The 13,094-nt window shown below is 40.1% G+C and overlaps 1 protein-coding gene across 2 annotated transcripts in view; it reads left to right on the top strand.

The window, feature by feature from the left end:
• Positions 1-13,094, top strand: part of LOC124615439 (rho-associated protein kinase 2) — a 209,116-nt gene that overhangs the window by 111,871 nt on the left and 84,151 nt on the right. The window contains exons 17-18 of one of the 2 annotated variants that reach the window (XM_047143326.1): positions 6,505-6,741; positions 8,107-8,130. In XM_047143326.1, the coding sequence (XP_046999282.1) occupies positions 6,505-6,741; positions 8,107-8,130 (261 nt within the window). The remainder of the gene's footprint in view (positions 1-6,504; positions 6,742-8,106; positions 8,131-13,094) is intronic. The other variant, XM_047143327.1, reaches the window with a different exon arrangement.

Genomic DNA, 13,094 nt, shown 5'->3' on the forward strand with positions numbered 1-13,094 from the left:
GAAGTGGCTAAGTGGCTCGAAATTTACATTCTAGTGACTACTTCCCAGTGTGGTTCCATCTGCCGGCTAGGATGGTGGTTGACAGGAGACCACACAGACGGATGATACAAAGGGCAAATTGGTTACAGTACAGTCGACAAGCTAATTTTGAACAAAAGGATTGTGCACAGGAGACAGTGGCCCATATCACTTTTGATATGCAATGAGCTCCCGCAAAGTCAATTGCTAGGTCTAGTAACCATCTCAGACAGTGGTCGTACCTTGGTGGAATGATGACTGTCGATTGGCAATCTCAGCCAGATGAACAGCTCTTCGGAACTTCAAACACTGTCCAATACAGACAATCTTCATGCCTTCAGATCTGCGAGAGCACATGCAAGGCGAGTGATAAAAGAACGGAAGAGGGCTTCCTGGAAGGAATTCATGACATCCATTAATTGGTCCACTTCCAGTGTACTAGTTTGGGAATCAATAAGACGGATTTCAGGCAAAGGGTAGCACACATCCTCCGTTCCCTTACGGCCTTGTCAAGTGATGGGGTCTTGGTGGACACACCAGAAGACGTGGCTCAGGTTTTTGCTGAACGCTTCTTTACTGTTACTACATCATCCAGACACGCTCCTGCTTTTCAGGTGTTCCGTAGGACTGCAGACATGAGGGAACTCAATTTCTTCTCGCATAATGAGGAAGTCTACAACCTTCCATTCTCCATGTGGGAACTGGAATCAGCTTTGTCTGCGGCCAGGGACAGTGCTCAAAGACCTGATGATGAGATCCATTATGCCATGCTTCGTCATCTGTGCCCTGAAGCGAAAGGACAGCTCCTCTCTTGTTTCAATCAGATCTGGTTTGTTGGACAGCACCCCATGTCTTAGAAGGAGGTAATTTAAATCCATTATGGAAATCAGGCAAGGACCGTAGTGCCTCTAACAGTTTCCAGAGTGTCGCCATTACCAGTTGTATGGCTAAAACTCTTAAACGCAGGGTCAACCACTGCCTCATCTGGTTGCTCGATTTTCAAGGTCACCTGATTTGCTCCCAGTGCGGTTTCAGGCACTGCCGTTCCACCCTTGACAACTTAATCCTGCTGGAGGTGGCAATAGAGGAGTCTTTCTTATGCCAAAACCATTTGGTTTGTGTTAAAAAACACTACTTGGAGGTACACCATCCTCCGCCAACTTCGTGATTGGGGACTATGTGGATGCCTGTCGCTTCTTATCCAATCCTCTCTTGAGGACCAGTGTTTTCGAAAACACTTGGGTGATGCCATGTCTGCTATGTTCAGGAGAATGGAGTCCCCCAGGGCAGTGTCCTCCGTGTCATATTGTTTGCCATTGCTATCAGTGGTGTTTCCTCCGCAGTCAGGAGCCCTGTCAAATTCTCTTTGTTTGTGGATGACTCTGCAATCTTCTACTGTTCCTGTGATCTTACAACGACCACAAGGCAGCTGCAGCTGGCCATTCAGAAGCTGGAAACCTGGACCAAGACAACTGGTTTTCAGTTCTCACCCGAGAAACTACGTGTGTCAATTTTAAACATGCTCGTCGGAGTTTTAACCAACCAGTGCTCATAATGGGGACATTATTTTACATTTTCAAGACACTGCACTTTTTGGGTTTATTATTTGACTTGAAATTAACTTGGCTCCCACACCTGAAAGACCTACGAACAAAGGGCTTCCAGTCATAGAATATTTTGAAATGCCTTAGCAGAAAAACATGGGGAGCTGAAAGGTCTTGCCTCCTACAGTTTTATAGGGCATTTGTTCAATCAGGCTTAGATTACAGCAGCATGGTCTATGGATTGACCCGTCCTTCCTACCTCAAGATGTTAGATGCTGTCCATCATGAGGGCATTCGGATATTGACTGAGCAATTTGGACAAGCCCAGTTCAGAGTCTTTGTGCAGAGGCTGGTGAACCACCACTCTGGATTCGATGATGTATCCTTTTGGCTTGACAGGTGCTGAAAATCTCAGTGACACCTCAGTCATTGACATTTAGTTCTGTGGTCCAACCCACCTTTGAATGGCTGTTCAGGAATCAGCCCCTTGCGACCAAACCATTTGGTATATGTGCTACAGATTGTCTCAAGGATCTGGATCTCTTAGGCATCAAAATACACAGCCAGGGATGTAACTCATTGCCGCCTTTCTTCGGAGGCCCAAAGTGATTTTAAGCTTGACACAATACAAGAAAACTTTCACTCCATATTTTGTTTTTAGGACTTTGTTTTCGTCCATTTTAAGTATGTACTGTTGTTTACACAGATCGATCCCAGCAAGAGGTCTCTCTTGGTTGTTCTGCTATTTTCCCTGATAGTGTTTTTAAAGTGCATCTTCCGGAACAATTTACATATTATAATGTGGAATTATATGGCATTCGGATGGCACTGGAGAGTGTTCACAGACATCACCGCACAAGGTTTCTTGTCTGTTCCGACTCTCTTAGTCATTGCAAGCACTTCACCAAATGTATCCACTAGACCCACTGATTCAGCTGATCCATGACTCCTTACACTGGCTCCAACACCGTGGCAAGGAGGTGATCTTTTGCTGGGTACTCGGCCAATTTGGATACAGGGCAACGACATGGCTGACAAAGCCACCAAGGAAGCACGTTGGGATGTCCATCAATGTCTCCGCCCTGTTTCACACCATCGTCTCATTTTCTGACAGACATCAAGCGTCAGTGGGAGACTGATTGGTTGCTGGTGACAGACAACAAACTGTGGTCGCTCAAATCGACCACAAAGGCTTGGCAGACCTCATATCAGCTTTGTCGTTGGAAGGAGGTTCTGTTTATCAGACTGTGCATGGGGCATATCCCTTTAACACATGGCTTTCTCCTCCTGTGGGAGAAGAATCCACCACTCTGTGAAGTTTGCGGCGTGCCACTTTCAGTTCAGTATATTATGGCATTGTGTACCCTATATACTGATATTAGGGCAGCCCTCATTCTCGCTGCACTTCTGCCAACCATTCTCGCATATACCGATTCCGGTGTTACAAGGGTGGTGAAATTTTGTGAACTGTCGTGCCTCATTCCTGAATTGATGGGTAGGGGCGGTAGATTTTAATACATCATAAACCGCTCCACATGTGGGAACAGCCTTCGCCCCACCCATGAGATTTGCATGCTGACTTTTTGTCAGGGCACTGATGACCGTGATGTTGAGCACCCCCTCAATCCAAATCATCATCATCATCATCATCATCGTCACCCACATCTTGGTTGAGGCCCTTGGCACACACAGCTTGCGCACATTGGAATTCTTACCAGCCCTGGATGCTATTTCCCTAAGGGGCTCCTTAATGTGCCTAACATTGAAGTTTTCAATACCAAGTAAATTCTCCCGCAGTGTGCTTCCTCGGACCTACTGAAGGAGCAGCCCTCTGTCCTTTTACAGTGTGAATGGATGGCGAGCCTCCACATTGACCTAGCGCCTCAAGTGACGCGGCTGTGTAACAACTTGCCACTCACCCTGCAGTGAGTGTAGGAAACCTTTGTCAGGTGTGCTGGAAGGTGCCTAGAAAACAGAGCCTGTGACCAAAACAAGTAACACCTGTGGGTCCCAAGTGACACACCATTTCCTCAGCTGCTCGTGTCCTATAGCCAGCTCCTCCTGCATCCGCACTCAGCGTACACACACCCTGTCCATCCTAACACCACTAATGTGAGAATTCAACCCTGAAAACAACAACAAAAAGCTAAATACATGACTTGATAGTCTCCTTTTCCAACAGAGACTGACAGCTGTACATGGTTCTGTGAGGTTTTTGGAGTGTTTTTCATAGCCACTTATTCAGGTTACTGTGAACATTAATAAGGGTGTTTATTTCAACATTCCTGGTGTCCAAGTATTGCTTGTTCTTCTCCATGTTCATGATACTGTCTACACTCCCATTTCCTGAGATGATGACAGCTATTTTGCAGGATTGCCCACATATATTCTTGATTTGATGAACGCTGACACACCTCCATTGGCCTGCTAGATCATTCATTCTTAATCTTGGAAAAAAATGCCTGGGACTGTTTTTAACAGTGGGTGAAACATAGCAGTCAACATCCCTACGATTTGGTAGTTCTATGGGATCAAATCATCAATGAGCGCTTTCAGCTGGATACATCGTATCTGAAAAAGCTTGTGGACTCTTATTCCTCACCAAGCTGAGACTGTTGTTAAGGATATATGCAGTGTTACACAGTATTATGATATGTGCTGGGGGAGGTGACTAATTTTTTACCTGGAGTATTTATTTTGACATGTTGGCAGTTGTCTGTGAGCAGTGCTGTTATCAGATGGAAGGGCATTTTTTTTTTTACTCACTTTTCACAATTTTTGTTAACTGTGAATAGTTTCCCATCATCCAAACTTTCCAGTTAGCTCAATTATACACCGCACAACAGAGTTAAAGGATCACTTTTCAGAATCCCGTAGTTGTATCTCATTGTATTGCAGAAGTTTGAAATTTGGCTCAAAGGTGGCTGCAACAGCTTGATTGTTCTGCAATGTCACCCTCGTGTTTGACAATGCTTCAAACAGCAAGATGTTGACACATGAAGGAAAGGCGAGAGGGTGGAGTTTCACGTGATGTGGCAAGTGGGTTAAGGATGTGACACGGGCACCAAATTTCACCACAATTCTGCTCAGTGCCACCGTGAATGTGTCACTCAATGGGAAGGTCACCACAGCTGCTCTTACCAACATTTCACCCCTCTTTTGATGCTTCTATGCTGGAGGACGGACTCCCAGTGTTGAAATCTCACAGTTTTCTCAAGAATGGCCCAGAAATACATTTCAGACACAGCACTACTCAGATTAGACACAAAAGGCCTCAGGGAGTGGCATAAAGTGGTCAATGAAATCACCCCTTTTGGTCTGCTGTATGGAGTGGAACCACAAGGGACTATTCAAAAATCATTTGACAAAATTTGAAAGTGACCTGAAGCAGCAAAGGGTGCTTATGCTTTGTAGTGCTCCAGTTTCAAGCTCTCATTTGACAGGGTCACGAAGAGGTGCGACATTGACACCTGCATAGTAAAATGGCAAAGGGTCATTCTAAGACTCCCCAGTTCAGCAAAACTCACCATGGCACCCATGCACATTCATTGAGAATTTAAAAATGTACGTGTACAGAGAAAACCGGAGAAGTAGCCCTAGGCCCCTGCAGGTAGTCAACCATTTTACACACCTCCGATGCCAATTGCGTGCCTGCGACTACTTCAAAAGTTTTCTCTGTAAAGGCACACACTTAAAATTCTTGATATATGTGGACTGGTGCCACCAAGGGTTTTACTGAACTGGGAGGGGATGTCTTAGAGTACCCTTTGCTGTTTTATTCATGCATGTGTCAATGTCCTACCCCTCTGTCACCACGCCGCAGGAGGGCTGTGAAACGGGAGCATTGAAAAAGCATGAGCACCCTTTGCTGCTTAGGATCTCAAAAATTGCAATCACACTGCACTCCAAAGGGATGAGACTACATTCAAAGAGGTTACTAGCCTTTGACATCCTTAGGGAAGGGCTGAAGGGTCGGGAAGATGTCAGCAGTATCAAAGATTGCCAAGAACAAATCCAGTCATTGGTTTAAATGTCCTTATTTTGAATTATTGCTACACTTAAGTTGCAAGTCTGAAAGACAGCTTTTTACTCAGAGAAATTGCTATTAAAAGATAGTTTCATCATCAGAAACAGTGGAATCTCTTTGCTGCTGCTATTAGCTGAAACTGTTGTGCCAGTGACTATCTATTAATATTATAGCCCTATTGTTTAATAATGAGTGCTGCAATACCTATTTGTTAACTTTACTCACTAATCATCTCTAGTTTCTGAACAATTAACATAAATCACATATTTTTATTTGAAGCTCATCATTGATGTGTTTCAGAGAGCATTTCACCCAACATATTACATTAGTATTGCATCCATGATAATGAAGATCACAGTCTTCTACATCTAAAAATGTATCCTTACAGGACATAGGGAAACTTCTTTATTTCAGTGAAAAGTCTTTAATCACTGATCATTTCTGCCCTTCAGTGGCTTGTATGTGAAAAATGGAAACTTCAGTTACTTAATTCAAACTTTTAATTTATTGTTCAGTTTGCATGCTGAAGCATATGTGGCCATGAATATGCTTGCTTTCAGTTTGCCACTATGCTGAAAGCTGCTGTAGCATGACGAGTAGACTGCTTAGTTCTTCTTCATTATAGTTATCCTATATGTATTGAGAATCCCACTATATTTGTGATTAACTATGTGTTGTTGTGAATTTTGCCATTTAAAAAGCAGTGATGTATTTTTAGGATTTATCTATTTGATGCACCTCTATTGATGTGTGTGTTTTGTGCTGCCACTGAAGTACCATTAGCCTGCCAGATTCTATAAATCTTTTCTGAAAAGAAAGAAAATTCGTATTGAATCAATGTGATGTGAGTGGTTGTGTAAATACCACAGTTTGTTTTTATAATACATTAGTTACTGAATTTTTGTTTTGTTTCAGGTCGTCTGCAGTCAATGCATGGTGAACTTGAACGAGCTCAGCAGAGAGAGAATAAACTCACAGATGACAATCGTCAAATGGTTGAAAAAATCTCAAGCCTGGAGAAGGAATGTGCATCCTTGGAATTAGAACTTAAAGCAGCTCAGAACAGGTATCAACAAGAAGTTAGAGCACATGAAGAAACAGAGCGAAGTCGTCTTCTGAGCAAAGAGGAAGCAAACATAGAAGTCGTCAAAGGTGAGATTAGCTCTGCCAGGCCTTCATATTCATTTCTTGAAAAATATAATAGGAAAATTAGCAGCACAACTTGAGATACATTTTAATATGGGGAAAATATTTCAAGTTGTGCCATAGAATATAAATATATTCTCCACTCTAATCATATAGTAAATTGAATTCTGATTTGGACTCATTCTATGTGTGCTGATCGTTTGTGGATATCATTTAATATAACTTAAGCTTTTGAGGAAATTCTGCAGCAAATTCTTTCATAATGATTGAGGACCTAGCTTCTTGGGTAGTCTAATCCATTGCCAAAATTTTGAATACAAAATGCTATGGTGGCCTAAGACTTGTAACGAATCTCTCCTATTCTATCAAGGGCTTGAAAGACTATTGCTGCACGGGTAGCCGCATGGTCTGAGGCACCTTACCACAGTTCGTGCGGCTTCCCCCCGTTGGAGGTTTGAGTCCTCCCTCAGGAAGGTGTGTGTGTGTGTGTGTGTGTGTGTGTGTGTGTGTTTTTTTTGTCCTTAGTGTAAGTTAGTTTAAGTTAGAGTAAGTAGTTTGTAAGCCTAGGAACCGATAACCTAAGCAGTTTGGTCCCATAGGAACTTACCACCACCACCAAAGACTGTTGTGGGAATGAAGATTGTTTTTATGCAGTCACTCAACTTGTGAAGAGAACCTTTGGGATGTGGGATAGAGCAGGCAATAGAAACCTTCAATTAAAGAGAGAAAAGTAAATCCAGTAGACATTTAGTAATTCATATCTGGATGAGGATTGCACAGAAGAGAGTTATTAGGAAGAAGATGAACATGGAGTGGAATACTAGAAATTAATATACTCAAGGTAATTGGGTAGTCTGGGGGGAGGGGGAGGGAGATGGAGTTGGAGATGGAGTTGGAGCTGGAGTTGGAGGTGGGAAGGGGGAGGGGGAGAGGGAGTGGGGAGTGGGGAGTATGTATCTCTGTGCCATTACTAAATATTTTGGTGTAAGGTCAATGTAGTAACGGGAGAAGTAACAGACAGCAGAGAAGATGTTGTATGAGATGTGCAGTATTCGTTGAAATTGTCTTGGTTCCTAAACAATTTGAAAGATCGTAAAAAAATATTTTACATCAAGAAATGACTGCAATAATTCAGAATAATTTTGTAGGCAAATACCTGATATATCTTGTACTCTTATGATCGTGAATATGAATTATCTTTTGTACTGAATCCAACGTTATTCATTACTGCCCAGTCTTGCAAATTAATTTACCTTAGTAGTTATTATGTAGAATTGTAAACTTTTAGAAAATTAAAACAGAACTCTTATTATCAACAGTGGCAAAAACGAAAAATTAATGTAGTAATTTTGTCTTTTCCTATTGCATCAGGAAAAATGGACTGTATATTCAAAGGTATGACTTATTATTTTATATTGCCATTTAAGTCTGTTATTTACAACACTCACTTTAACAGCCACTGTTTCTATCTTGAAAGTATAGCTCAGCTAAACACTTCAAACTGTTGACATGAATTGTATTCACAGTTGCGAACATGGACAATGATCAGCTGTGTAATGGAATGATGACAGTGAAAATGTGTGCTGGACCAGGGCTCGAACATGAATTTCCCGCTTATCGCAAGCAGTTGCCTTACCATTAGGCTCTCAGAGCATGACTTACAGCCAGACTGAAACTTCCATATATCGTCAGCCATATGTCTGCAACGTGCACTCATGTGTTCATTATGTGTATTCCTATACAGGGGAAGACATTTATTAGAAAGTTGCTTGAATGGAATTGGCAGTTAAATACGATATTGCAGCGCCTGTGTTGTTCAGAAGCACGAAGCAGTGTTCCTTCCGAAGAGGCACTGCGGTGACTAACAGACATTTTGAAATACATGAAATGTATTTGCCATTGCAACTGTGGGAAACCGAAAGCTTAGTGCTTGCATGCATGCATGCATGTATGAAGAAACATTGAATCATACCTCTGAAGGACACAGGCACTGCAATGTTGTCAATATTGTATTTATCCATCAATACTGGGCAAGCAACTTTCACTTAAGACATCTCCCCTGTATGGGAGTATATATAATGAATGTATAAGTGCAAACTGTGGACATATGGCTTGTGACATGTGGAAATTTGGATCTAGCCTTGAGTCACGTTTGGGTAGCCTAATGGTAAAGTGACTGCTCAACATAAGCAGGAAATCTGGGTTCAAGTACTGGTCCGGCACAAATTTTCATTGTTGTCATTCCATTAAAAATCTGATGGTTGACTGTATTTGCAACTGCAAATACATTTAGTGTATTACATAACAGCTGTTCCTTTGGACATGGATGCATGCATGTCCAAAGGAACATTGCATTGTACTTCTAAACAAACAGGCACTGCAATATAGCATCCAACTGTTTATGCTGTCAGCTGTACTCCGGGATCCTAAAATCATGTATGTGGATCCTAAAGACATGTCTGTATTGCTAAATGACTAACCCTGTGCATGGTCATCTGGCCACAGCTTCAGGTTGCCTATCTCATGACGTCCAGGGGCAACAAAAATTTGGTTTTCAATGTTTCATCTAACTGTTTACCAAATTAAAAAATTTAAAATGCTGTCATAATCTACTCATTTAGACTTATAATCTTATGTTAAAGGTTTAATACCTTAACAAAGTATCACAATTAGAAATAGTATGTCTAGAGGCAGTTTAACTCCCAGCACACAGACACCCAGACTATATTCATCCATTATTTGAGAATGAGGGCACTTGGTGAGTTGCAGTTAACTTTAAATATAATTTCAAACCTGTTCTAAACTTTTTCTCACTTACATGCTTAACATCAAATATTTAACGCATTATCTCACTTGTAAAGTAGATTTCTCGTACATTGGAGTTTGATTCTTTAAAGAATTTTATTGGTGGAATTACTAAAGCAACAGTAGTATAGCATAACAATTTTTCTTTGAATGCCTTTTCCATGCAGAATTATCCAAATTATCTAACTGCCTGATTGATAGCTAGGGACTGAAATTGAAGAAAGACACCCTGAGTAACTCACTGATTTCTTTTACCTGTCAGAACTATACTTTGCCTTCATTGTCAGAAGCTTTCTGATGCACAAATTGTGCATTAGGGTGCATAGAAAAGTTAAGTTATGACTTGATAGTGGAGAAATTTTTCATGTATTGTATAATAATGGATGAAAATTAGATATTATTCTCATTGACTCAGTGTTGTGTAGTACATACTTTATTGCACTACATCTGCATCTGTATACATACTCCTTCAGCCACCATAAGATGCATGGCACATGATGCCATGTACTACTCAAAGTCATTTCGTTTTCTGTTCCACTTGTAAATAGCGTAAGGGAAGAACAACTGTCTGTATGCTTCCTTCAAGCCCTAATTTCTCTTATGTTCATGATCATCTAAATTGTTATGCCACAAGTGAGTGAAAATATGTAAAATATGTTACAGTGGTGATTTGTTTATGGAACTAGCAATGATGTGAAAAGACAAGTTACAAAATTTACCTGCTTAAAGCTCATAATTTGCTTATTAAATTAAAAGACAGAATCAGTGGCCAGTACCTACATTTACAAGGTGAAATTCTGCTGCTAATAAGTGCATATGAATGTACATGACACTAACCTTCTGAATTAATAGTTCCTACAGCTAATGATATTGTGTGTGTTATTATATGTGGTTCTTGGCAATATTAACTATTTCACCTGTTGATGGTAAGTGATGGCCAGAAATTTTGACTCATGGTTCAATAGTTTCCACAATAGTTTTCCTAATATATCCATTTTAGTTTCACTTATTGTCAGTGTATATACAGCAAAATGTGTAACATTGTGAAATGTTCAGTGACTCCTGCTCATGTGTTACACTTGTCCTTGTTGTTACTCCATTTGGTGTACAGAACTGAATATTCTACCCTGCTTCCTTGGAATTATGAGTGTCTGTTTGCAGGCAGCCATATAATATTTATTTGGGACACAGTATTGATGATTTCTTCTGTCCTTATCTTTGTAACAGGTTGGTCTTAAGACATATGTACTACCTGGAAACTGTACAAACTCTCCCAAATGTATATTAAGCAGAACTACTTAAAAACTGGTAGGCAGTAAAATAAAAATAAAAAAAATTAAGTGCAGTTGCACGAATAGGACTAAAAAAATTACATGCTCATTAATGTTAACACTTGTCACATATACATATCCTATACATGACTTGTTCCACATCATTTCAATAGATATATTTACAAAGATGTAAAAGTTCGATGTCTAGATATGTCTAGATGTTTGAAGTAGTTTCTATATGTTTCAGAAGTCCTCTTTTTTGTGTGTGCAATTTGAGTCCATGGTATACTGTGCACAGAATATGCTGTTTCCATTTCAGCTCACTACCCACGGTAGTACCTAAGTGGATTCTTCGTCTTCCAGCTTTGTGTCATCCATCTCTAAATCCATGTGCAAAGACTGCTTTTCAGGTTTATAACCAGCTCATTTTCCATGAGCCATTGTGCTGTCAAGTTTGCAGAAATGTGAGATGTGTGACAAAAGTAATGAGACCGACAACAATGCAGGCGATCTGGTGACGCTGTGTTGTTCTGCTTGAGTAGACAAGCATGTTGATCCCTTCCAAATGCTCAGTAAAAGTTTCAGCTCAATACAGCCATCATGCAATTTTTGTGAACACTATCAGTGAAGTTGCGTTTTTGTTGTGTTACGAAAATGGAACAGTGGAATTCAGAGCAATGTTATGCCATCAAGTTTTCTGTTAAACTCGAGGAATCCATGAGCGTCACCTTTGAAAAGTTGAAATAGGCCTGTGGGAACATTCTTTATCAAGAGCACAAGTTTTCCACTGACACAGATCATTTTTACTTCAAAGAGGGCAATATTGTTTGAAAAAATTGTGGTAGAGAAAAAATCAGTCTCGTTACGTTTCTCACACACCTTGTATGCGCTCTTCACACTAACTGTTCCATGTTTTTGTCACTGTTCAGTATTGTCACGTCATCTGCATACAATATTTTCATCTCTTTCTCTTTAGCAACTCTAACACTACAAACTCAGTAAACAGTAATGGCCCGTTTATCGAACCCTGTGACCCTCCACATTTGATGGCTTTGGTTTCTGACTGGTATGAGTTCCCTGTCAATACATACTATTTCTTGCTATGTAAGTATGATTGTATTCACTCTCCTGGTTGCTGTGGAGTGCCATAATTTTTGTATTACAACGTTTTCCACCTAAGGACTGTATAATGTAAATGTCAGATTGCCAAATGCTGATTTCGTATATTTACCATTTCTGAAACCATGCTGAGGTGGTACAAGAACTTTGTTTGTCCAGATAAACAACTAGTGTATACGTAAGTATTTCCAGGGTTTTTCAGAAACCTGATGTCACTGAGTTGTGGGGGGTCATCCTTACCTCCTTTCTTGTACAGTGGCACACCCTTGAATATCTTCAGTTTTTCTGGGAAAATTCAATCTCTGAAAGAGTTGTTTACTATGTCCAGCAATGGTGTGAGTGTTTGTTCACTTGCTTGCTTTATACGTGATTGGATAGTTCATCACCCCTAGTTGATTTCTTGAACTTTGCTTGTTGTGTAGGTTTCCTTATAATATTGATTCTGATAGTATATCATAATTTATGCAAGAGCAGATCAGCTACCCACGATGATCAGACACTTCTGTTTGAATTACATGTGACCCTACAAATATTAGTAATAGTATTGTCAGTAAGTGTTGGACTTGAGATTGACACTCTTGTGGGTGCAGACATTTTTGCCTCCATGTTTTTCTGTATTAGCAATTCTTCAGAAACTTGCCTCGTTTTTGACACTTTTCTCATGTAAATATTTAAGTCTTCACATATAACAATATTTCACTTCACATTCATTTGTAGTAAGTTAATTTTTTTTCCCCCGTAAAGATGGTAATCTTTTCATCTGGTGATCTGTACACAAAACGCTTTTGAGTCACCTGTCATAAAACCAATACTTTCAAAATAATTTTCTTTAGTTAAGGATAGTCTCACACTTTTATTGTTTACAGTCTTTAGAAGCTTTTTTTAAAAAAAGCAAATAAATTAATAAATAAAGAAATAAATAAAAAAAGACTTTGCCACCTGTATGTTTGGATCTACAAAAATAATGGGATAAGTTATAGTCCTTTGTCAAATTACCTATCTGACTTTCAGTTAGTATGTTCAGTGAGGCATAATATGTGTGGTTGTGTTTTACTGATTTTCTTGTTACCACACTATTGGATATTCTGATATCGTCCTTTCACGTAATTTTCCTTCTGCTGGCTTACATGTTGTGGACTATATTTGGAATGCATAGTCTGTACT

The sequence above is a fragment of the Schistocerca americana genome, chromosome 5, assembly GCF_021461395.2.
Source record: "Schistocerca americana isolate TAMUIC-IGC-003095 chromosome 5, iqSchAmer2.1, whole genome shotgun sequence".
NCBI lineage: Eukaryota > Metazoa > Arthropoda > Insecta > Orthoptera > Acrididae > Schistocerca > Schistocerca americana.